Source organism: Lissotriton vulgaris, chromosome 11 (genome assembly GCF_964263255.1).
Source record: "Lissotriton vulgaris chromosome 11, aLisVul1.2, whole genome shotgun sequence".
Lineage (NCBI taxonomy): Eukaryota > Metazoa > Chordata > Amphibia > Caudata > Salamandridae > Lissotriton > Lissotriton vulgaris.
The window spans coordinates 377,028,171-377,054,040 of NC_141699.1; the positions used below are offsets into that span (position 1 = coordinate 377,028,171).

The window sequence follows — 25,870 nt, forward strand, 5'->3', positions numbered from 1 at the left end:
GTACAGTGAAGATTGCACTACCCCATTCCCAACAAGTCAGCCAGAGTGAGTACCTGAAGATTCCATTGTAAGCTGGCAGGATGGCACAGTGAGTTAAACACTCGGAATTGATATATTCAATGCTCTGTATCTCATGGCACATCCAACTCAGCCTTCCAAGGCTGGTCAAATGAGTACCATTACATAGGGTAATAGTAACAACTGTTATTTACCGCGCTGAGACATAGCTGAGGTGTGGACGAAGCACTATATATACTATTATTCCCTTCACCTGAGGTGGTCAAAGGGAGTGCCATGACGAAATTCTGTCTCCATCTCAACAGGTCAGGAAAGGAGACCAGTTGGTACATTCCACATTTTAGAAAACAAAACTAGAAAAAACCTGGAATCTTGATACGGAAGGGAGATTGATAGAGAGTATGAGAAGTGACCGAGAAAAGTGGGGTCATACAGCCAGAATGGATACATTGGTGAAGACGGGAAAATTAGGAGGAGAGAGTGAAAGATAAAGGTTGAAGGTCACAGAGAAACATAGGCGATTATGGTGAAAAAGGAGGAGTGAGACTGGATGAAAGAGAGCAGGCATCAGAAAAGGCAGTTAGCCGAAGAGATATGGAGAGGGGGCAAGTGAGAGAAGGCAAGAAGAGGCAAATAGGAAAGAGTGGATGGAAATTATAAAAGAGAGAAAAAGAGAAATAGGGATGTTTGTGCACTCTTTGGAATAGAGACTGATTGGTGAAGAATGAACAGTGGAAGTTTCTAAGGTGCGGCAATCTTTCAGAACCTAGAATTGTCATCTATTGAAAAACGTGAGAATTTCATCCCCTTTTTCACCTTGAGACACTACTACATGTGTTGAGGTCTGGTTTATGTTGTAGCGTAATCAAAGGGCATGCTCATCAGGGCCAATATTACAGAGAGGGTGCCCTGCTCTGCTCTGTACCCCGAAGCACTATTAACTGGTGCAGACTGGGACAATCAGTCATATTACAGTAAATGTGCTTCCTCCGGGCTGCGGCCGGACATCTGTGGGGTCCATAGGACCGCCTTGGCTCCCTTCCATGGGGCACCAATGGGGGCAGCGCTGACTCTGTGCGCACAGTAGGTGCACCTCCTTACACCCTCGTTGTCTGTACGCATGCACCAATAATACAGCAAGGACTCAGAGGCAAAGTGTTTCCTCATTTGTATGGAGACATGCCCCTATGCAAATGAGGGAGCACCCCCTGAGATCTGAAGGAGCTACATGTGTGCTGGGACTATCTGTATTACAGAAGGAGCCAAGCAAACAACCCCTTCTGTAATATCAAAGTGCCCCAGGAGAGCAAAAAGCAGGCACTCTGCCCTTTGTGCCCCAGGGGAACATTTGGTAATATGGGCCTAAATGGCTATTTACACCACAGGGTTGTTTTTATTATAGATGAAGTCAGAAAACCTTGCTTTATTTCTTTTCAAATGATATCAGTAGATTCTAAAAGGAAGCCTTTCATCACATCAGATGGACCATACTCTCCTTCGGACTGGACATCCCACTCTAGAATGCGTGCATTGATAAGACATGGTCCAGGAAGTGACTGCTTGGAATCACAGGACAACTTTTTACTATATAGCACCTGTTTAAGAATGTGGATAGCATAATTGTCAATAACCTTTAAGTTTAAGAAGCACTACTGTGAGAGAGGGGCTTTGAATCCACTCATGTGTTGATTTTCTTGAGTATGGGATTTATTTTGGCCAACACTGACTGCTTCTGCCGGGACAAAAGTGTTCAGATTGCACTTTTTGCCTGTTGGAAAGCTTATGCTCAATACAGAAGATCTGAGTTGGTTATGGTGACTGACCAATGATAGAGGCTATAGACCTGATCAGCTTATTAGCTGTTCAGGTCTATAGCATTAGGAAGTAGGCAGCTGGACAGTCTTAATTATTGGGAAGAGGATGTGTTAAAGCCAATACGTATTTAAGAGTGAATTATTACTACACTGTGTTAAACCGTGGAGGCAGGTATTTTGTGACATGGAACCTCACAGATTCATTTAAAAGGCAAGCTTGTCGTGTTGGTTATGTCACCGCAACAAATACAGAGTGGAAGATTTGCACTGTGATCATCCTTGGTAGGCCCTCCTGAGAAGGATTGTACATTGTTGGCCAACTATAGTTCTGTGCATATTTGTAAAAAAGAAAATCTGCCTATTATTTCGTTTTCAAAATAAACAAAATAGCAAACCATCCTGTGATAGCATACCTGAGGTGCAGGTACCTTGTTATTATTGTATATTTAGAATGTACCATAGCATTAGGCAAACTACGATCACATGTTAAAGTACAGATGCACGTAAGAGACCAGCCCTTGGCACAGCATCCGCAGTCCAATTCCTGATTATCATGGTGTGATAGTAAGTCGAGGTTCTAGTCAGAAAACCATCTGACCCAAGCCAGTAAAGCCTGAGTTCCACCTAGACATTATTTGTTGTTCTTACACTGTTGGTCACCTCTTCGAATTCCAGAGCTAAATATGTTTGATACTGCCCGCAAATATGTTGCTGACTAGACTTTGGTGGCATCAGCAGGCTATAAGTCTTTGTGGCATCATTACAGTAAGCCAAATCCCTGTGCCATTCACTCAGTGTGGGCAGTGGACCTCCGCGCCAGGTCATCACAATACACCTCTTAGCCAATACCAAGAAAAGCGTAAAAATCTTCCTAACCAAAGCCGGTATATCCTTGACGTATCCCAGCAGGGCAATTGAAGAGTCAGGTGCTAATATAGCCTTAGAGCTTGACGTGGTGGGCTCTACCTGCCATTAAAGGCCCGCTCCCTTGTTAAAGGCCCTCGCCTTCGGCTTGGGCCTTTAACCGCTTAACCGCGGCCGCAATTCCGCCGCGGTGGTTTAGCGGAGTGGGCGGGGCCACGTCAACCAACAGACATTCACAGCACTATGGAGGTAGTGCTTGCGACGGCCGTTGTCTGACAAACGCAGCGAAGGGGTTAACAAGCGAGCAGGTCTTTAATGGTCGGTAGAGCCCGCTACGGAGGACTCTAAGGATAGTAGAACATTCTGCCCCTAGAGGGCAGAATAATCTAATTTGTAAAAACAAAGACCTCTCTGAGCCCGAGGGAGTTTAAATTCCCTCGGGCTCTTAAAGGCCGTTGTGCTCAGCAACAGCTGTGAAATGAAAAAAAAACATTGGAATATAGCTCTCCGGGCTTCTACCAGCCAGTAGAAGCCAGAGCACTCCATTGTCTTCAATGGAGCCCTCAACATTCCAATGTTCTATTTGTACTTTCATTATCTCACTTACAGCAGAAATTATCAGAACCCAATAGGCCTTGACACCTAAGCATTCCGATTAAATATGTACAATGTCCACACCGGCAGTTTGGCAGCACTTACAGTCAGTCAGAGTTGTCCTTGAGACCATCTGTATACTACCAAGCAAAGCTATGATAATATCTCCACATATTTGTAATTTTATGACTGTTTATCTGATGGTTGTCTCACAGTAAAGCTTATGCTTGATAAATAGACCTGAGTTTGCTACAGGGACCAGCCATTGATTAAGGCTAAAGGCCTTATTGGTTTTCTGGGGAAAATGTCAGATGCCAAAGGTCTGATCTGTCTATGAAGAAAAGTGACAATTAAAATATGTCTGACATTTTGTGAAAAGCACGTTAAAGAAATTTGTCTTAAGTGGGTTGTTATTGCACTATGCTAAAACCTGTAGGCATTTTATTATATGGAATCTCACAGATTACTCTAGAAGGGAAATATATTGTTTTTGTTTACCCCTTCTGACAACCCATGTGTACAGCAGATTAGTACAGTTAAAATCATACAGCCTGATTCATCAAGCCGAAATGGGCTCGCAAAGGGCCAGATTCTGAGAATCTGGCCCTTTGCGAGCTCTATTTTTGCATTTGGGATTCATCATCCCAAATGCAAAAATCGGTAATAGCGATTTCGCTATTTTACGATGAATTACGTTTAAGGAATCTCAATTTGAGATTCCTTAAATGCAATTCTTCATCCATTTAAAAATTGCGAATTCACAATTTCGGTCCGCTATTTACCGCGAGGTCAAACCTCGTGGTAAATAGCGAAATCTTAGAAAAATGCTTTTAAAAGCATTTTTCTAAGTTGCATGTTGCACACACACATGTCCTTTGGACATGTGTGTGCGCAACACCTGTGTAAAATTTCATTTGAGGGGTGCTACAGGGTGTCCTTTGGACACCCCTGGCACCCTTTCAATCGCTATCTTTTGGCCCATAGGAATGAATGGCGAGTTATTCCTTATTTGCGATTAGCAATTTGCTAATCGCAAATAAGGATTATGTAGGAATTGCATTTCTTTATGCAATTACTACATGAATCCCGATTTGCGAGTCCTTAATAGCGATTCGCTATGAATTGCTATTAGGGGCTCGCAAAACGGGAGAATTATGAATCAGGCTGTTTGTTAGGCCACATTAGAGGGGTCGTAAATTGGTTGCCTAGTAAGGTAAATTCTTTAGTTTTGGACACAGAGCACTCTAAAGCTTTGCCCCACCTGGCTGTGATTCGGAATATTGTTCAGAAACAGTGGTTGACCTATTTTGGGCCCTAGCATTTCCAAGCTGGTGCTCAGGATTTGGCATTGTATACGCTGTCCCACTGGAAGCCAGTGCAGTTCATTAGGGTACATGTGATGCAGATGATTTCTTTTATTTGAAACTGAGTCTGTCTGTTTGGCTTTGTAGTCTCTCGATTTTCAATACCTCTTTCTTTAGCGCTCCAGCATAAACAACACTGCTTTTATCCAGGCTACTAGACAGTAAATCTAGAGAGCAGTGCTCAATTTGAGACAGTGGTTTCGGGTGCTCGGCACCGGCACTTAATTGTCAACACCAGCCCTTTTGACCGTCTGTCACAAGGTGGCACTGCCTCTGGGATTTGTAGCGGAGCAAAACAGCATTTTTTAATGAGTTCAATATACATTAAAAATGACTAATATCTGCCGGCCAAGCCATTCTTATAACTTTGGGGGCCTGAAATAGTCTGACCTGTCATGCTTGTAGGAGTCTGATGGTGAATAGTTGTATAGGTACTGTCACCGGCACCACTGGTGGAGGCAATGGGTGGTGCAAGTTTCAGTGATCTCATGACGAGGGCCCTGGTACTTATTGTTTTACAAATTGGGCACTGCTATGGAGTATCACTTTATAGGCACATGCAGACATAAATAGCGTATGCTCACTCAGGTCTTGCATTCTCATTGTAAAAGAGAGGGTGAAACGCATGCTGTTTGGCCCAGTCTGTCTTCATTTGTCGCACACCACCATCAATGTAGACCTGTGCCGTAAAATATTGCGGAATTGGCTGATCCTGTAATAACGCTACAAACAACTTTTTCTGCAATTACTTAAACTTGGCTTGGAGGTTTAGCAAACAGGTATCAGAAACATGGTTTTCAACAGTCTTTTCAACCAGCCTTTTCTGGCAGCAAAATCCTTCTGGTATCACCTCAGATACATTCTGGAATGTGTGCCATATTAACATGACTTTAGAGTAGAGCTAGAAGGACTGGATTAATGCTACATTTCAGAGACAACCTCTGACTACGTTGAGATGTTTCATTTAGATCTTTTGTGTGTGATTTGATCTCATGTGGAGATCCTGAATTGTGGCATTAATCTGGACCGCCAGGGCCTGCGCTGGGTAATCCTGTTCTCTACCTTCCTTCCCTTGGTGATATTGTTAATGTGGTGATTCTTTCTTTTCTTCCTCCAGCTCCCGGGGATGCAGAGCTCCACCTGCCACAAGGCGAATGGGTCAAATCCCATTGCAGGACACAGCAGCAGTTCACGGCGTAACTATCTCTCTGTGTTTATGGGGTTCCGGGATCCAGGGAGGAGGGCTATCCTGCATATTAAGCTGATCCAGGATCAGCACCATCTGTTGAGATCAGAGCTCTCTAGTTGCCCAGGTCCATGCATGTCTAGCTCATCCAGCTCAGATTTGTTGTGTATTGTGGTACTTGAAGTTATAATTTTATAATGCGATAAACATCACTACAAGTGTCAGAATGTAAAGAAGAAACCTGGATTGGCTGAAGTTCTGAGTGCTCTGTGAGATGAGATGTTTGTGTGGACTGCAGTACCCAAGTGTGGATATACAGAAATGATATTACTGGATACTTTCGAAGGTAGTATTAAACTCTACCCCTCTTTCAGAGGTGCTAGTGCCCACGTTTCTGGGGGAGGAGGGTGAAGAGGAGTTCATACTTAAGCTATGACATGGTATGGTAGAGAAGTGTGGCTCAATGGTTAGAGCGGCAGACCCTGATGCAGTAGTCTGGCCGGGACCAGGGTTCAATTCCCGCATCGGCGGGTCTCGGGCTCAATTTCCTCGGACCTGATCATTCTCGCCTCGGTGCCTATTCTAATCATGAGTCCCACTCTGCACCTCTGGGCATTAGCTTGCTTAATCTCTACAACGCCCCCAACAACGCTGAGGATGCCTGACTTCACCTTAGGGGTGCCCAGGAGTGGACTCCTCACAGGGAAAGGCCAGGAAGTGTTCCTCTGCGGTATTCTTACAAGCGCCGAGATGCCTAAGGGTAGTCGTGCGCTATACAAGTGCGTAATCATCATTTGATTCATGCAATGTCATAGGAAGCGGTATTACATGATGTGAGGGTATCATTTGACAGAAGTGAGAAGGTGGGCAGAGGGTTGGTGTATTAGGTAAAATTCATAGATGTGGTAATTCAGTGTTGGTAATGGGCAGGCTGGTAAAGGGTAACCCTGGGCGTAGTTTGCGTAGTTGCACTACGCGTAGCTATGTGATGTGCACTTCGCACTACACGAGATACGTGTAGCGCTACGCGAACTGCGTAGTGCGCTGTTCGCGATGATTGCACAGTGCCGAATGCTTGTCCGCACTGTGCAATCATTGAAAATGGCATCTCTCACACTGCGAGCTGTCGTTTTCTACCGCTCGAGTAGATTTTTAATCGAGCGGCAGCTTTCTCAACGCGGACTGGTAGTTTCTCATCGCGAGTGGCCGCGAGCATACACGACCACTCGCAATGAGAACCTGACCTCCCCGCGTTGAGAATCTCGCCGGGAGGTTTATTTTCCTCGTTCGCAATCACTAACTTGATGTTCCTGATCGTGAACGAGGAAAAAGTCTCACCAGGATGTCATTTTGCTCGCTCGCTTTCGCCAACTTGACTTTTAGGACCACGAGCGAGCAAAAAATGCCAACTACGCTACGCTCCGTGATTTTGCACTGTGCTATGTGCAATTCCCGTAGCGCGAGGTAGCACAAACTTCGCAAACTTTGCGAGCGTAGCGTAGTTGGCCACCCAGGGTTAGTAAAAGGAGGAGGTGATGCAAGAAGGCTCGTGGTAAGATCTGGTACTTGGGGAGAAGGTGCTCCATGGAGGCTGGTAGTATGAGTCAGTATTGGACAAGTGGGTGATGCACCACAGCTGGTAGGGGGGTAGGTTTACAAATAGGAGACTCTGCTGCAGGCTGGTAGTGCCGACTGATATTGGGTAGGATGTGATCCATGGAGGCTTGTAATAGGAGCTGGTACAGTGGAAGGATGGTGTTTTTTGGGCTGATGCTGAGGGAGGATTGAGTGCTTGGAAACTGGTAATAAGGACTGATACTTTAGAAAGAAGAGAGTTAAGATGCTGAAGAGCCCTGTACTCGGTGAAGAGGCAATGCACATGAGGTGGGGATGGATGTAGGCTTGAAATAGGGGGATGTTTATTGCAGAATGTGGTGGTTGGTGGATCCTGGTAGCCGGAAAAGCAGAATACATTGAACCTTCGTACAGAGGGAATGGCACTAGATGAGGTGGGGAGCATGGAGGTTGGCAATGAGGAACTATTAATGAAGAAGGAGGAATTTAAAAGCTTTTATTAGGCAACAGGTATTGGAGTGGGAAATGGATTTTGATAGTGGGGACTTCTACCAGAAAGCTGGAGATATAAAGTCTTGTACGTTACTACATCATAGCAAATACATCGTCTTAACTTTACATCACCACCAGTACTTCTCCTACTACTAGCGTGTCAAGGTACGCTTTAAATGTTTTTTACCACAACCTCACACTCGCTACTTTACAACTACCTGTAACCTACTTTCACATCAACATTTTTTTTTATTCTTAATATGTATTATTATTTTAAATTGTAATTGTAACTCTTCTCTTTTACACAATTATTATCTTGAACTATTGCGCCAAATATAATTTCTAAATGTACTTAATTAATGTATAATAAAGTTAATTTAATATCCTAACCTCTGAATTTATATTTTATTTTTTGATGACCTAACCCTAATCTTTCAGATTATTGTAAAATTTTAATTTAACTACTTGACCCCTTGCTTTACAAAACATCATATTAATGATCAATTATTTAAATGTAACAACCTCTATTATATCTTTAAGGTATTCTGTTAAATTGCTAACATTTAAATATAACATCATATCCCTACCTTTGTATTCCTATAACTTTTTTTTTTACTAATTTATATTAAAAAGCTAATCTTTCTATAAATTATAAATGTATTGAATTTGCAATTTAAGTTTATGTATTAAAGAAACTTCAGCAGAAAAATACGTTTTACATTTATTTTCTTTTTTAATGTAATATATGTGTATATAATAAACATGTAAGGTAGCAGAAACAACCCTTCCCTGCCCTCACATCAATTTTACATGCAGTTAATCAAATTGAATTGAATTGACTTTAAATTTCAAAATCAGATGTGAATTAATGTATTTAATTATTATTTTTTTTTTAAATTTTTGAAAACCTTTATTAAGAACAGAGCACACAGCTATTCAGCCTGACATCCCGGAGGCAAGGCAGCATAGGTAATAGGAAAACATTAGTGCAAAAAGATCAAAACATAATCATTGAAGGTTAATTTTATATTTAAATGAAGAACTTAACAAAGGAGCGCCCGAGGGCGCGAAGAGATGGCAATAGAGTCCAGTATGAGTCAGGGCGTCAGGGACCGGTAGGGGAGGAAAGGCAGGGAAACGAGCATCAAGGAGAGGATGTCAGAATGGGAAGGAGGGGGGGGGGGACAACAGGAGAATGCAGTACATCAAGGCTCAGTTGGCGTTACAGGTCAGGGTGACACATGTTCGTCCAGAGAGACGGGTTCAGGTGGCAAGCACACGTCTCCCCTATATGCGTTCCAGGCCCCCCATACTTTATTCCAGGTGCGAGGTCTCCCTCTTACCACATAGACCGTCTTCTCCCGGAACATACACCAGTCCATGTTGGCTTTCCATTGTACCACCAGGGGGGCCGTGGACGCACCCCACTTCTGAGCAATATCCCGTTTGGCCACCATGTTCCCCAGGGTCACCCACCTAGTCTGCGCTGCGTTGTGGTCGGAAGGTTCCCATACATTGAGGAGGCACCTACGAGCTTCCGCGTGAGCGACCACACCAGTAACTTCATCCATAATACGGTGCACCCTCCTCCAGTAGGAGGCTATTACGGGGCATTCCCAAAGGATGTGGAGGAAAGTGGCGAGGGCTCCGCAGCCTCTGCGGCAGAGTCCGTCAGGCGAGTACCCCATGCGCACCAATCGGGAACCCGTCACATACACCCGGTGCAAGATCTTGAACTGCACTAGGCGGAGACGAGAGGAGATTGCAACCTCCTTAAGGGAGGAAACTGCGCTCTGCCAATCCTCGTCATCAAGCTCCAGACCATCCGCCACCCACTGGTCCCGCAAGCCAAGAAGATCTGTGCGCATGTTTATCAATTTCTTATATGACAGGGAGATCGCGCTGTCAGGCATGTGCCCATCCAATATCCTATCCTCCAGAGGGGAGCTCTCAGGAATGTCGCCGTCCGGCGGTGTGGCCGAGAGCAGCGCATGTCTCAGCTGGGCGTAGCGGAAAAACTCCGCGGCACCCAGCTGATATTCGGTTTGCAGCTGGGGGAAGGTCTTAATAGTGCCCCTGGAAAGCATGTCCTCAACTCTGCTGATACCGATGAGGTCCCATTTGTCAAAACCCTTGGTGTGCCACAGTCTACCCAGGATGTCCGAATCAAACAGGGGGGTGAATCTGGTCAGTCTACCCTGCCAACCCTGCGCCTTGGTTACCGCTCGCCAAATGTGGACCGCCGTCCGTGTAGGACCTGACAGCCGCCTATCGAAAGACCTCGAGTACAGGGCCCGATAGTAGTTGCCGTCACCCAGAAGCCATCTATCCATGGCGTAGCCGGGACTATCCACAGGACCGTAGAACCCGTGGTTGAGGGCAGCAAGTTGAGAGGACCAATAGTAGCGGCGCACATCCGGAAGAGCGATGCCGCCGTCATACCATGGAAGCGTGAGCTTATGGATGGCAACACGAGGTCGTCCGTCCCAGAGAAGGGTCCGCAGGAGACCTTCAAGGTCTCGGAAATAGCGCGCCGGAACCGGATCTTGGGCGTTCTGCAAGGCGTACAAGAACCTGGGCAGGGACATCATCTTAAACAATGCCGCACGGCCAAGGAGGGAGAGCGGGAGCTTACGCCAGCTGTCCACATCACGCTGTAGGCGCTGGAGAGGAGGGAGCAAGTTGTGGTCGTACCGCATCTTGGGACTGCCGGAGATGTAAATACCTAGGTACCTGAAGCCATGACGGGCAATCTGAATATTGCAGCCCCTGGGGAGTCGTGGAGTATCTCCTTTAAGGACGTACAAGGACGACTTGGCCCAGTTTATAATCAGGCCAGAGTAGCGTCCGAAGAGTCTGAGTACGTCACAGGCCACAATGAGGGACTTACAAGGGGAAGTCAAGTAAAGCAAGATGTCATCCGCGTACAAGGAAACCCTGTCTTCAAAACCAGGGGCCCAGGTGATACCGTGTAAATCAGGATGCGTGCGCAGTAGGGCCGCGAGCGGTTCAAGGGCCAAGGCGAACAATAGGGGCGACAGGGGACGGCCCTGTCTGGTACCCCGATGTAAGGGGAATGACGTCGACAGGCGGCCGTTGACCGTGACATTAGCCAGCGGCTCGGCGTATAGCAGCTTCACCCAGCTCACAAAGACCGGTCCAAAACCGAGTTTGGACAGCACTGCCCAGAGGTATGGCCATTCGAGAGAGTCAAAGGCCATCGTGGCGTCAAGGGACGCGAGGATCGCTGGTTCTTCGAGGGTGTGGGCTCTAGCCATCATGCCGTGAAGGCGGCGCAGATTGAGGGCGGTATTACGGTGGGGGATGAAGCCCGACTGGTCGGGATGCACGAGATCGCCAATAACACCAATCAGTCGGTTGGCGAGCAGTTTGGCGAGGACCTTGGGTTCCACATTCAGGAGAGAGATAGGACGGTACGACCGGCAGACGTCCCGTGGTTTACCCTCCTTGTGGATGACCACGATGGTGGCCAACCTTTGATCCAGGGGGAGAAGGCCCCTCTCGAAGGACTCCAAGAACATTTTCCGCAGATCCGGCCGAATTTTATATAGTTCGACCGGGATGCCGTTTGGTCCCGAGGCCTTACCGGTGCGCAATGAACGGATCGCCAAGGCAATCTCGTCAGCGGTGATTTCTCTATCTAAATCCGCGCTTTCTTCCTCAGAAAGGCGGGGAAGTTCTATACCCGAGAGGAAAGCCGACGAGTCCGCCTCAGAGAGTTCCGAATTAGACTCATAGACCCCCGAAAGTAGCCGGCAAAGGATTCGACAATGGCGCTCGGGTCTGTGAGGACTACACCGTCGTCCCCCAAGAGTTCAGGCACAACTCGGCTAGCCATCTCCCTCCTGTCCAGCCAAGCCAGCAACTTCCCAGCTTTGTCGCCTACGTCATAGATACGGCCCTGCTGTTCTTTAGCCAGAGTGAGTGCGGCATTCGTGGCAAGGTCATGGTACTCCGCCTGCTTCAATGAGAGGGTATGCAAAACCGAGGGGTCTAGCTCGGGTCCCAGCTGGGACTCGAGGCTCAAGACCTCCTCCTCAATACTCAGCAGGTCGGCCTCCCTAATCCGTCGGGCCTCTGCAATGAGCGCTTGGGCCTCACCCCTGAGCACCGTCTTAAAGGCCTCCCACAAAGTAACGGCCGAACCGACCGAGCCCACGTTTTCGGCGAAGTAAAGGTCAATGGCTTTGGCCAGGAGGGAGCGAGTCTTGATATTGCGAAAGTACCACGGGTTAATCGCCGCCGGTCGCTCCGACAAGGCCACGCCAAAATCAAAGGAGACCCACAAGGGGGAGTGATCAGAGATTCCCCGCGCCAAAAAACGGGCCTCGGACACGGCCGATGCGTGCGATGCCAGTGTAAGAACATAGTCAATGCGGGAGAGACTCCCATGTGCACCCGAGAGAAAGGAAAAGTGACGGAGCGTCGGATGGAGAAGACGCCAACCATCCACTAGGCCCATGGACTCAAGAAAGGAGGGCAGCCACATCTGCGAGCTACGGAGGTCCAGAGACGGTTGGCGGTCAAGCGAACCAGAGCAAACCGAGTTAAAGTCACCTCCCACTATTAACAGGCCAACCGGCATAGACAAAATGGCACCACCAAGGTCTTGAAAGGTACTGGATTGCAGCCCCGGGGGGACATATACAGAGAACAACGAGAGGGAACGCCCTTCCCATTTACCCGCCACGGCAGCGTAACGCCCCCTATCATCAATCACGGTGACATCTATCTCTAGGGGAAGGGACGCGCGCATAAGGATACCCGCCCCCCGGGATCCGGAATAGAACCCTGAATGAGCCACCATTTTGTAGCCTTTACGATTCAAAGCTTTACACGAGTTTCCCACTAAATGTGTCTCTTGAAGGAGGACAATATCAGGCATGTGACGTTTGATCAATTGTATTACCACCCCTCTTTTAACTCGGTCACCCAACCCGTTAACATTCCAACTGAGAATTCTTAACTTCCTACCCCCCATCACCCCGGAGCCCGCCCCACCCAGCCCCAGAAGACACCGACCTCAAATACAGTTCAGGAGCATAAGTGACCCATTGCCAGATAGAAAGAAGAAGGAAAAAACCAACAAACAAGATAACTCGCCCCAACATACCCCCCACCCTGCACCCCTGCATCAGACTAAAAAGCCCACCCAACCAGCAGTGTGCCTGTCGCCCCATTAACTAATCTACGAAAAGACCCCGAGGAGTAAGGAATCTCCATGAACACGTCCCGCCACCCACCATGTAAACAACAGGAGAGTCAGGTTGAGTTACGAATACCAGCTTCGGCAGTTATTCGAGGCGGGGGTGCCACAAGCCACCGCTCAGTCTCACTATTCCGCTCCACCAGAAGCACCTCCATCTCTATCTTCCTGTTCGTCCCGTCGAGGAGAGACTGTGTCCAACCATTCACTGACGTTTTCAGGGAAGTCAAAGAAAAGGGCACGTCCCTTATGTTCAACACGAAGTTTAGCGGGGAACATCATCGAGTATTTGTAACTCATTTCCCTGAGGCGCCTCTTCACTGGAGGTCTTAATATCCAGCGCCTTCACGCGCTCGTTGGTCTTGCCCAAGTCGGCCCTTATAAGAGTAATGTCAACAGCCATTGAGTCGACCTTGTGATTTAGAGTTTCATGCTGTTGTTGCATATCGGCCCGGAAACTCGTGATGGCACCCATGATGTCGCCGAGGGTAGGGTCCGACCCATCCGGCGAGCTCGTCGAAGGGGGGCCCTTAGACACGGCCCCCGATGTAGGTGGTGACTTTAGGTGAACATAGCGCTCAATGCGATTCAGTTGCGTTTGCGACTTGCCTCGACCACCCTTGTTCGATGCCCTGTCCGAGTCGCCTCTGCCCGCCATGATGGGTTCGAGGGAACAAAGGCAAGGTGCCACTCGAGCCCGGATCCGCAGCCGACGGGCAGGCAGGGCCGAGGAGGCAAAACCAGGGCGTAGAAGGCACAAGCTGGAGACACTATCACTCCGCCAGGGGGGACAGCAGGCGGCCGCTACGCATTCCAATCGTGCGAAGTGGCGAAGTCCGGAGGGACAATGGCACCGTCCCGGCGCGGAGTTCAGCTCGACGTATCTCTGCACTGGAACCACCGATTTGGAAGCTGAAGGCAGTCCCCGCCTCAGCAGACCACCAGCAATAAGGCTCCACCAACGTGGATCAGGATTTCGAGCAGGATGTTTGCGGTGGGTCGGACGGTCCACGGAGCTCCGAGCTTACGCGGCCATCTTGGTTGCCCGCGGAGCTCCTCCTCTAATGTATTTAATTTGTATTAATAATCATGACCCCAAAATGAACTACGTTAGGTTAGGTCATTTATTTGTCAGAGTTCTAGTGACCTACAATCTAGTTGTTTTCATAGCATAGTTGAGCTGATACATTGGCCAGGGGATGTAGTGGAGATGATGTAGTGCTGGTATCATGTAAATAGTCTGGTAATGGGGGACTTGCATTGGAGGTAGGATAATGTATGGATTGAGGTTGCTCTCGTTTTCATTCTCTTGCTCTCGCTCCCTGTGTTGTTCACCCCCCTTTCTCCATTTCTCTTTACTCCATTCTCTCTCACACTTTATCCGCTGTCTTACTGTTCACTGTCAACCTTGCTTTCTTCCTTTCATTTTCGTTTCCTTCTTCCTTCCTAACACTTCCAGTCTCGCTCTCACTTTTCCTCCTTGTCCCGTACTTTCCTGCTTCCATTTTTCATAATAAAGGACACGTGTCTCACAAAACCTTTATAAAACTCATTCTTTCCTGACTTTTCGTTGCATTGCGGTACTTGTCCTGTATTGTTAATATGACATACAAAATGCAGCACACCAACAGCGGTGGCTTCTCGGCTAAGGTGGAGCATCACCCCACAGGAAAAATAAAATGATAATAACTCTACGTTATTATGATTTTATTTTTCACAAGGCTCTGAAGGTGCGGTGCGGGGCTGCCCACAGAGTAGGGGGAGGAGTGGTGAGCCCTTTCTAAGTGAGCATGACGGTTTGGTTTGGCTTGCCGTCTTGGGCCTGCCAAACAGTCATGTGCACTTAGCATATTCTCTACCAGGCTGGTAGAGAACATGCACAGATTCCCACTGTTTGTCTGAGCACAGAACCACCGCGTTGAGACCAATCAAAACACTTCTGTCATTGTGACTGCAGCTTCGGGATTGGTTTAGGAAGTCTGCTTCCTGCTGGCTCGAAGAGGACGGACGAGAAGCTTCTGAGAATCATTGTATCCCCGTGAGTGGCTGCCCCCCCTACGTCACAGGGTACAATGATTCTCAGAACCAAGCTATTATGCGTCGCTCCCCCATGGTGGTTTGTACCCCCTACGTCACGGGGGCGGAGCCGTTCTGGTGCTTTAGTGTACTTGAAGACATTTCTCGAGACAGCGCTCGCGTGCGCTATTGATTGTTATGGTTATTTAGGGCGGACTGGCCGCCGCTGAGAGCGGTCCACTCCGCGGAGCTTTGCCTACTTTAACAGTGCGGTTTGACTTTCCCCGATGTCCTGCGGCATGGTATTTTTTTCCGGTTATTGGTATTTTTTTCCGGTTATTTCGGGCGGAGCGACCCCGCTGCGAGCGGTGTATTCCGCTGAAGCTTAAATTAATTATCAGTGCTGCCCCTCCGGACAGGTTTGCCTTCCCCCGATTGCCCGCTTGCATGGTGGAGTGCTCCGGGGAAGCGGCTAATGGTGGTGCGCCTTCTCCCGCTACAGTCTGTGGATGGCTCGGTGCACGAGGCTTCATGGCAGAGGCAGACCAAATGGCAGGCGCGCGTCGTCTTCATTCAAGCAAGCTTCAATAGCTCAGTTGGGCGAGCGTTGGACTGCAGAGCTGGAGGACCCGGGTTCAATCCCGGTTTTCGTCACACTTGCAACTTCCGTTTTTTTTTCTTTTCATTTATGTATTTATTGTTTTTTCATGCGATTTTATATAGTGCTATTTATTTATCATTTATAAATCAATTATAAATTTATTTATTTATCCGAATTTATATAGTGCGAAGGTGTCAGAGCGCTTCACTTTCGGACCAGTAATGATACGAGAGGAAACAATTGCAAATTAACAAATTAAAAAAGTAAATGTTAAGTCACATGATCAAAAGTGACAATAGTGAGCAACCCAAATACATGAGGTAGCAATCGGTACATTACAGGAGAAAAAAGTGATATGTGTGCAGGTTACAAAAGCATAGAAAGCACAAGTAGAGGTATAACACTGCAATAAATGGCAGACACTCCAGCACAAGAACAAACGTTATGTAGGCAATGGTGGCACTTGTGCAAGTATCTCAACCAAACAAAATGTGAGAGGTAGCAAACAGTGTGTTAGAAGAGAAAAGTGACCATGCCATTCCAGTTTGGAGCCATTCTTATGCAAATCAGTATTGATCCTGCACCCAATGGGAACAGTGCAGCCTGAACTGCCAGGCCAGGTCCTCCCTGGACTAGAAACAAGCATCCTAGACCGGTTTCGGCCTTTCAGCCCTCATTAGCCAGTATAGCTTCATTCCATTAGCATGGAGAGCACAGGACTCATGTCTGAGCATACCTGTCCCACTCTGGGTGACAAATGCAAAAAGAACTCCTGCTTGATCAACACGCCTGGCCCATCCCTTCTCCTGGCCCGTCCTTTCTCCTGGCCCGTCCCTTCTCCTTGCCCGTCACATCGCCTGCCCGTCACTTCTCCTGCCCGTCACTTCTCCTGCCGTTCACTGCTCCCAGCCCGTTCACTGCTCCCGCCCCGTTCACTGCTCCCGCCCCGTTCACTGCTCCCGCCCTGTTCACTGCTCCCGCCCCGTTCACTGCTCCCGCCCCGTTCACTGCTCCTGCCCTGTTCACCACTGCTCCTGACCCGTTCACTGCTCCTGCCCGGTTATCACTCCTGGTAGTACTCATGCCCACGCTCTGATACCCACAGATCAGCCTGATCCGATTTCAATATCTTCTGCCTCACATAATCAGGAACCAGCCACATTGGATGTACTGTGGAGAATGTAGTTACGTCCTCCCCGGACATACAGGGTGTCTCGCTCGAATGGCCAAATGCCCCTAAGTTAGCAATCATAAATGTGTACTCTCGTCCAGTTGGTCCCACCATGGAGTCACCTACACTTGATGATTTCTTGTCCTTTCTGGGCCAACTACCCAAAGACTGTAAGATTATGATGGGTGGAGACTTCAATAGTCACTTCGAAACAATGGAAGGGTTGATGGAAGGCGCACTCACAGCAGAAGATGACTTTTGGGGTGTTCTGGTGTCAATCTCCACACCCCAAATCTTGGTCTCCTCTTGCATGTCAAATTATGTCTTTGACACTTAGTTTTGCTCTATGGGCTTGCAATGGGCGAACAATCTCACACACCCATTCACAATGTACTTTTAACAGGAAGGATCAGGAATAGCGGCTGTACCACATTTCCGTAGATATTAGCCTTCGGTCCAAGGTTAAAGATTTTAAAGTAGTTGCACGAACGGACAGTGAGTACAATGCACTTTTTAATTAGACATGGTGTATCCTGTAGCTGCAGTTTGACTGCAGCCCGCTGAGACCATGGTGGACCTAAGTAACCTGGTTCTCACCTCCGTCCGGCGTAGGTTAAAATGGGAGAAAGTGGTAAATTCGCAAGAAAGCATTAGGAAATTGTATGAGCTAGCACTCCCCAAGTTAGAGGATTTGGATAATTTAATTAAGCAACCCAGACTTCAAAACTTCAATAATAAATTACATTTAATCCACGAAGAGTTAGTGGGCGTTCTGGGTGATGTTCTTTTCCCTGAAGTAGTGCAGCGCAAGCAAAAGACTGTAACCTCTACCTGGTATTACTCAGACTGTAAAAAGGCCAAGTCTGAGTTAATAACAGCAATAAAAGCTGGAACAGTCAGGGGCTAGGTCGCTGAGCTTAGTCGGGAATATAAGGACATAATGGTGCGGGCAAGGTCATAGTGGAGCTGGTACAGATGGCAGGATCTCTCTCTCGCCCTCGAGACGAGGGATTGTATGAGATTCTGGTGTTTGGTTAACATTTTTACCGGTGAACTAAAAACTGCAGTGGAGCCCAACATTGCAGCCTCTGTGTGGGAATACCACTTTGGTAAGCTCTACGAAGATATCTTCGAATGCTCCAATGATGTGGCTGCTGCCGCACTATCCCAATCTGGCGATGGATTGGAATTTAGCCTTGGGGATTTGGTCAGTGCAATATAGAGACTGGCACTGGGTAAAGCACCGGGGCTTGATAGATTGCCTGGTGACCTCTTTAGGTCCCATCCTGAGATCTGGGCCCCGTATCTCCTTATTTCTTTCAATTCTATTGCGAGTGGCATGGAGATCCCTTGAATTGGCTGGGGGCGGAGATAGTACCCATCTTCAATAACGGCTGTCCTCTTCTCCCAGCCAACTACAGGCCGAGCAGCCTTATAGATGTGCCTCAAAAACTTTTTTCCCGCCTTATACTGGACCATCTCTTGGACTGGATGTAGAACAATGACCTTCTAAGTCCACCCCAGGCTGGCTTCAGGAAAAACACGTCCACCATGGACCAGATCTTCTGCCTCATACTCCTGTATTGGCAAACTGTGAGGATCGAGGTGGGGAGGCTGTCCTCCTAGACCTCTCCGCGGCATTCGACACTGTCTGCCACCGCACCCTAGTACAGCGCCTCAGCAACGTCGGAATCCAGGAGAAGGCTCTGGAATGGATCATCTCCTTCCTCGACGGAAGAACACAGAGAGTCCGCCTACCACCATACAAGTCGATGGCCACCGAAGTCATCTGCAGCGTCCCTCAAGGATCCTCACTGAGCCCCACCCTCTTCAACGTCTACATGATCCCTCTCGCGTCCATCGCACGGCAACACAACCTCAGCATAATCTCCTACGCCGACGACACTCAGCTGATCCTCTCCCTGACCAACGACCCCGCCGCCGCCAGAGCCAACCTGCACGAAGGGATGAAAGAGGTAGCCGAGTGGATGACGACCAGCCGCCTGAAACTGAACTCAGACAAGACGGAGGTCCTCATCCTGGGCTCTTCACCCTCCACCTGGGACGACTCCTGGTGGCCTCCCGCCCTGGGCACCGCACCCAAACCGACAGACCACGCATGCAACCTGGGCTTCATCCTGGACTCCTCCCTCTCCATGACCAGGCAAGTCAACAACGTCTCCTCGGCGTGCTTCAACATCCTACGCATGCTACGAAAGATCTTCTGGTGGATCCCCACCGAGACCAGGAAGACCGTCACCCAGGCCCTCGTCACCAGTCGACTGGACTACGGCAACGCCCTCTACGCCGGCACCACCGCCAAGCTCCAGAAGAGACTCCAGCGGATCCAGAACGCCTCAGCCAGACTCATCCTCGACATCCCACGAACCAGCCACATCTCCGGACATCTGACAGACCTGCACTGGCTCCCCGTCAACAAAAGAATCACCTTCCGCCTCCCCACCCACGCACACAAAGCCCTACACGACCAAGGCCCGAGCTACCTCAACAACCGAATCAACTTCTACGCTCCCCAACGCCACCTCCGATCAGCCAACCACGCTCTCGCCACCGTCCCCCACATCCGAAGATCGACTACAGGAGGAAGGTCCTTCTCCTACCTGGCCGCCAAGACCTGGAACTCCCTCCCGACCGACCTACGCCTGACACAAGACCACCTCTCCTTCAGGAAGAAGCTGAAGACCTGGCTGTTCGAGCAGTAGCAGCACCCCCCTCCCCCCAGCGCCTTGAGACCCTACGGGTAAGTAGTGCGCTCTATAAATGTCTTTGATTGATTGATTGATTGATTGATGGTGTTCATGGACCTGAGGTCAGCATTTGACTTGGTCCCCCGCCAGAAACTCTGGGAGGTTTCAAGTAAGATGGGGTCCTGTACACCTTCTACAGTTCATAATCTGGCTCCAGGATGGTAACTTTGCTCAGGTCGGGAGTGATAGGGGTGGAGCATTGTCAAAAAGGTTCCCAGTCCTCAGCTGGTTAAGGCAGGGTTGCGTTTTGGCGCCAACCCTGTTTTGCCTTAATGTTAATAATGTTATATCCCATCTTGGTAATGTAAGGGATAATGATGCTCCAGTTCTCGGAGGCAGGATAGTAACTCGGAACCTGAACCGCCCGGGTCAGAGAAGCAGCGGGGTGGTGGACTGTGGTGGACTGTTCTTGAGTCTGCCTCCTCCCCGTAACATCGTGCCCCCCCGCCATGACTTCACTTTGATGGATGCCGCAGAGGCAGACCTTCCTGACACTTATCGGACTGCGCCCCCGACGAATGCACTCCCTACAGAATCCAGGTTAGGTCTTCCACCTTCCCAAGGGAAGCAGTCAGAACCTGACCGCCCCCACCGGCGATACTTCTACCGTCCCTCGTGCCAATAAGAGGGCGTAGCCTGTGAGTATCAGCACCCCCCAGCTGCATGGACATGTTGCGAACAACGCTAATATGGGGGAGATAGCTGCGCCCTTTGAATGATTAACTAGTATGTGGTGGGTGTTGTGTGCGTAATGAGCTGTATCACCATTATCTTGCGACCAACCATGTATGCCGAGGCGTAAGCATTACAAGGATACTGAGGTGTGAATTGTTTGTGATACATACACTGAGACCTCTTCACCAATGGCTTGCTGCCGTTTAGGAGGCCAGCCAATGGAGAAGAGTGGCGGGGTTTACTGTGTATTACAACGTAGGACACTGATTAATAGGCTGAGCCTTCACCACCCACGGACCTTCCACCATTTTATTTCTACCTCTTTTTCAAAGCCTTATTTATTATTTTTTCCTCTGTATCGACAGTTCTGTACTACGCTTATCTCTGTTATATTACACTTGTAATCTTCATTGCAGTTCTTTTTCATCCTGGTGGGGGGAGGGTGGGTGCATGAGTTTAACGGACATACTCTTAGTAACAGTGATACCATTAGTACAGAACTTTATTGACTGCTAAGAAACTACTCCATCAAATCTGTTGACTTAACCTGTTATTCGTCAGTGTTATCTCCTCACAGTGCAAACCTGCATAATTCTTCTGTCGTTGCCCTCTCAGTGCATGTTGGATCCAACACTTCATATTCATCATTAGACACCACCTTGTGTGTACCCACCCTGATAATGGGTCCAATGGGCATTGTTCATGCACACTTTTTCCTAGTTTTTCTTGCATTTTTCGTGCATTTATTGTGCAAATTGTTTTTGAAAGACCTCACCAACCCTTCTCCTTAAAAACAATGAAGGGTGTGAAGCAACTTTATATGCTAGCTCTGCATGCCATAATAATCCCAAAATCATTAAAGTAGTTTCTTTTCCCCTTTTATGCAATATTATTTATTTACAGTGTACTCTTGTGTTTGTGTGTTTCACAACAATTGAATTGTCCATCTCCATGCATATTGTGCACGAAAGGAATTGACAACGGAGTCACATTATTTATTTGTTATTATTCTTTATTTCATTTATTTAAATAAAAATTCCACATGTACCAATTACATTAATTTATTAGCATAATAAATATAAAATACATTTAACATCATACATCGCAAATGCAAACATTACAGTAACGAAGTGTTGAGAATGTATCCAAATGCACAATTGATTAAAATTTTGCAATTCCAACAATAACATTTAAAAATAAAAATCTGTACTTCACACTAAAATTTGTGGGCCCACAAATACTAATTACTATTCTTAGAACTTCTGTACTCTTTACATATGAAAAAAATCGCTTACACAGTAAGTATTTGTCTTGCATGTTCGGCTGTACATTAACATGGTCGCTGTCTCCGTATATATTTTTTCTACGGTCTACATTCTTTTATTAGAAGCAATGTATTGATATGGTAACAATTGAATTTTGAACTCTAATATTTTTCTTGGTATATGTTAGTAATTGAAACATGGAAACTTAGTAACAATAGAAATGTTAATAATTTGCCTTGGTAAAGCGCGAAATCACACGGAAGGGGCACAGGGGCCCATCTGTAAGATAAATTAAGCTATTGCCCACAGTCACATGGTGCTGGCCTAATCTGCAGCTGATCGATCTGTGATCCCCAGATTCTTTAGTCAGTCACCCTACGTGGTGGCACATCTTTTCCCTAACTGGACAGTGCAGCCCTGACATCGTACTGACTGATGACATTATATTACGACATTGCTAAATCGCAAAGACATTGAAGTCTACTTTTTAAAAAAAATGTATGTGCACACTTAAGTTACTTCTAATTTCCTCACTAGACATAAACAATCATTAATGCTTGTAAAGAAATTCATCGACTTTAACGTAAAGCAATGTATGCAAATGTTCTCCTCTATATTTCCTGGCAAATAATGTTACTCTTTTTATTGAGCAACTACTCAGATGTATTCAGATTCATTTGAGTTTCATCGATATTTTCAATACTTTTAAGAACCGGACAACTTTTTTAACCTGATAGATTTAAATAGGATAAATCTGTCCTGTATGTCAATTGTTCTTTTGAAGTACCCATGGAGCCCTAAAACCCATGCTGAAAGTGGAAGAAGAGCCATGTTAAAAAATCATTGTAAACTACTGCGAAGAAGCATGGCTTAATAGAAAAATCAAGTGCACCCTTACTTCCTAATGGCATCTACAGTGATACTCACATTCCAAATGGAGTCTACAGAGGTAGCCATGGCCGTTTCAAATGTGTTACGCAGGCTCATACAACATGTTACCTCTCTCTATCAATTTGCTTGCTCAACACGATTATTCCTTGTGACTCGAGCATGAAAGGTAATGTACTGAAGGGTACCTATTAATTTTTCCCAAAATGTATTCTTTTTATCATGATCCACCTTTTTATAATATACATGTTCCTTTATCGATACTTAAAACTATTCGTCATCTGACAAATACTCGTGTTCATTAATTATTAAAGTTCTCGTTTACTTTAAATCATTTACTTTTGCAATGTGTCTACACCACACATCTGTAGCATTGCTTCTGTATTAGTGGATTTCTTAGTTATTTATATTTGATTTTCTTTAAGGCTTTATATAGCGCAAACAAGATTTTGAAAGAGGGGGCCTGTACTTTGAAAATGGTGCCATAAAAGTATAGTCCCACAAGTGTGGAACCTTCTAACCACACAGTGAATGTTGAAAGCGAACAATTTCCATGAAAAAATATGCAGACAACCACTGCAACAGAAACGTACATTGACATCAACGGGTCTATCTACAGGTGTAAGCGCTATCAAAATACAAGCCGTCTTTTACTTCTAGGTGACAAATACCTTTGACGGGTGAACAAATGCCATGAATGGATTGAGGGGAGTAGATGCACCGATGAAATAATGAAAGAGGCAGCGGAGTGAACACCATGACAAAGCAAATGTTAACAAAGGGTCCTGGACGAGGGAACTGGACACACGCATATCTCAAAGAGAACAATAAACAGCTGGTGGTCTACAAGGTAGACCAAAAGACAGTCGACAAGACCAAGAAAACAGCAGCCAATAAAGGTGTCACCGCTGACAAGGCTCAGGCACGGGGTGAAGATGCAGCTCTTTTGCACAGGTAAAAATGGAATGCAGATGTAGAACATTCATCGAAAATTGAAATGACAAAGCATCCCGACTTCTAATAGGTAACATTAACACAAGGTAAGAAAAATGATATGTATGATATTACAATTCAAGTGGTTTGGTTTAATTGGAACGGCCGATGGTTTTTATTTTCTGCCCTTCGTTTTGTGCTTCCCTCAGCTTAATCAACATTGAAAACAACATTGCTCACCCATTCTGAACAACAAAGAGCTGGAGGCCTTCATGGCGCACCAGAAGACAGTGCCGAACAGCAAGAAACCAGCGGTTAAAAAATGCAGGAAACCACGCCCACAAGTTGGAACAGGGGCACAGGGGGCTGAACGGTACACACGTCGACGGCCAGCCATTGTGTCTTGTTCATCGAAGACTATGATCTACTCCTACTTTGACTTTGACAAAATGGAAGAGTACAGCAATGCTTGATGCCCTTGGCGGGAGAAGATAAAGGTGAATAATAAAAAGCTGTAATCAAAGAATGCTTGGAGTTGCAAATGGAAACAAACAGCTGCCCCCCGCCCAGGAGCCCAAAAAAGGGTCCCGGGCGAGGGAACGGGACACGTCGACGCAGACCCCATCGAACATGATCCCGTTGACACACACTAGTGTTGAAGCGTCTGCACTTTGCAATCTACATGTGAATACTGAATGAGAAGCAGGGGCAGCGTTTCACGGCATAAAGTCATAATGTCTAGGAAGTGACTAAACGGAAGGAAACAAAAAAAAAGAGGATGAAATCACCACCACTGGCATGGAGAGCGCGCCTCATTAGAAAACACCGCAACAATCTCTGAACAAACCGGGGGTAATCAGGTATCTACATTATTCAAGGTGAAAAAAAAACCAGGAGGAGTCCAAGAAGGTGGAAAATATTTCAGCCGGAAACAACAAGAATTAAGCAGACTACAATGCAGGCCACTGTTACATCCGCCAAAACTGCCGCCCCCTGCCCTGCGCCCCCTGCCCTGGAGGCCCAAAAAAGCTCCCAGGCAGGGGAATGGAACATCCCGTTGAGCGTCATCCTGTTGACATACAACTATCTTGAATCGTCTTCAGTCGGATGAAGCACTTACAACCGTGATGAAAGGCAAAAACACTACTTTGAGTACCAGAGACAGTCATGACAGCCAGTGTTTGAAAAGTTAGTCCAGAAGTAGAGCCCCTCGTTAATAATTGGAAGTTCCCACTTCGAATGATTTAGAATGTTTAAAAAGTGTAAACTTCCATTGAACATGAAAGACCTGTTAGAGGTCTGCCCACAAAGGCTATAGAAGAAGCTGAGAAACAAGTGTGATGCACCAAAAGACAGTCGACAAGACCAAGCAATCAGCTGGCAATAAAGGTGTCCCCGCCGACAAGGCTCAGGCACGGGGTGAAGATGCAGCACTTTTGCACATTGAGTTAAGCGCAAGGGAACCAAAAGGCAGCCCTCAAGACCATGCAATCAGCGGCCAATGAAGGTGTACTTTTTCACAGTTAAATCTTCATATTGAATGGCAAGAATGGGCCTGTACTCTAGACATTGAACACTAAAAGTACAGGCCTTTGAGGGGCCTGTACTTTCGAATTTGAACACCGGATCACCGAATGTCCATGAATAGAACTTACAGTGACAATACCCAAACACAGCTCTGAAAGGGACTGTAATCTGGAAATCAGACAATAAAAGATGATAAAGACTGCATGTGTTGGATTCCTCGCTCACTATACCGATATGCGTCCGGGTGGTGACAAGAAGCCATGATCTGCAGCTCACACAGTGCTACATGTCCAGGATACATGTCGCGGTTTGCTAGCAGCCACACCGACTTTCATGGACCCGTCAACTGTGGCGTACGCAGATTTACAATAAATGTTTACAAAGACCTCCAAACCAAGAAGGCGGCCAAGCGTCCAGACAACAAAATAGCAGCCCCGCCATGGAGGTCAAAAATGGGTCCCGGCAGGGGAGATGGGACACAACTCGACATTAAAAGTACAGTCCCCTTCTGTGCATTTACTTTTGGAAACAGTCAATTAATGTACAGGCCCATTCTGGGCCTTGACTTTGAAAAGTTTACAATTAAAGTGCAGGCCCAGAAGGGGTTTCTACTTTCTGTTTTCAACACATGATCTATCTTCCGCTATTCGATTTGTAACGAATTTGAGCCACAGTTCTTTTTAAGTGTGTTGTATTGTGTGGATGGCGACCGTTGGCCTCATGTTGCCAAAACGGATATTGAAGTTTGTGCCTCAGCTGTACTCCAAGGGGCCTGTACTTTGAAAATTGAACTAGAACGGAAGAGGCCCAGAATGGGCCTGTGCTTACGAAAGCAGACAACAAAAGTAGGGGCCCAGAAGGGTTGCTCCGAGTAGAAGACATGGGTGGAGCC

General features: G+C 47.1%; 1 protein-coding gene across 1 annotated transcript in view; it reads left to right on the top strand.

The window, feature by feature from the left end:
- LOC147679807 (uncharacterized) overlaps positions 1 to 25,870 on the top strand; it is a 582,063-nt gene that overhangs the window by 388,586 nt on the left and 167,607 nt on the right. The window contains exon 17 of the mRNA XM_086943363.1: positions 5,772 to 5,850. Within this exon, the coding sequence (XP_086799489.1) occupies positions 5,772 to 5,850 (79 nt within the window). The remainder of the gene's footprint in view (positions 1 to 5,771; positions 5,851 to 25,870) is intronic.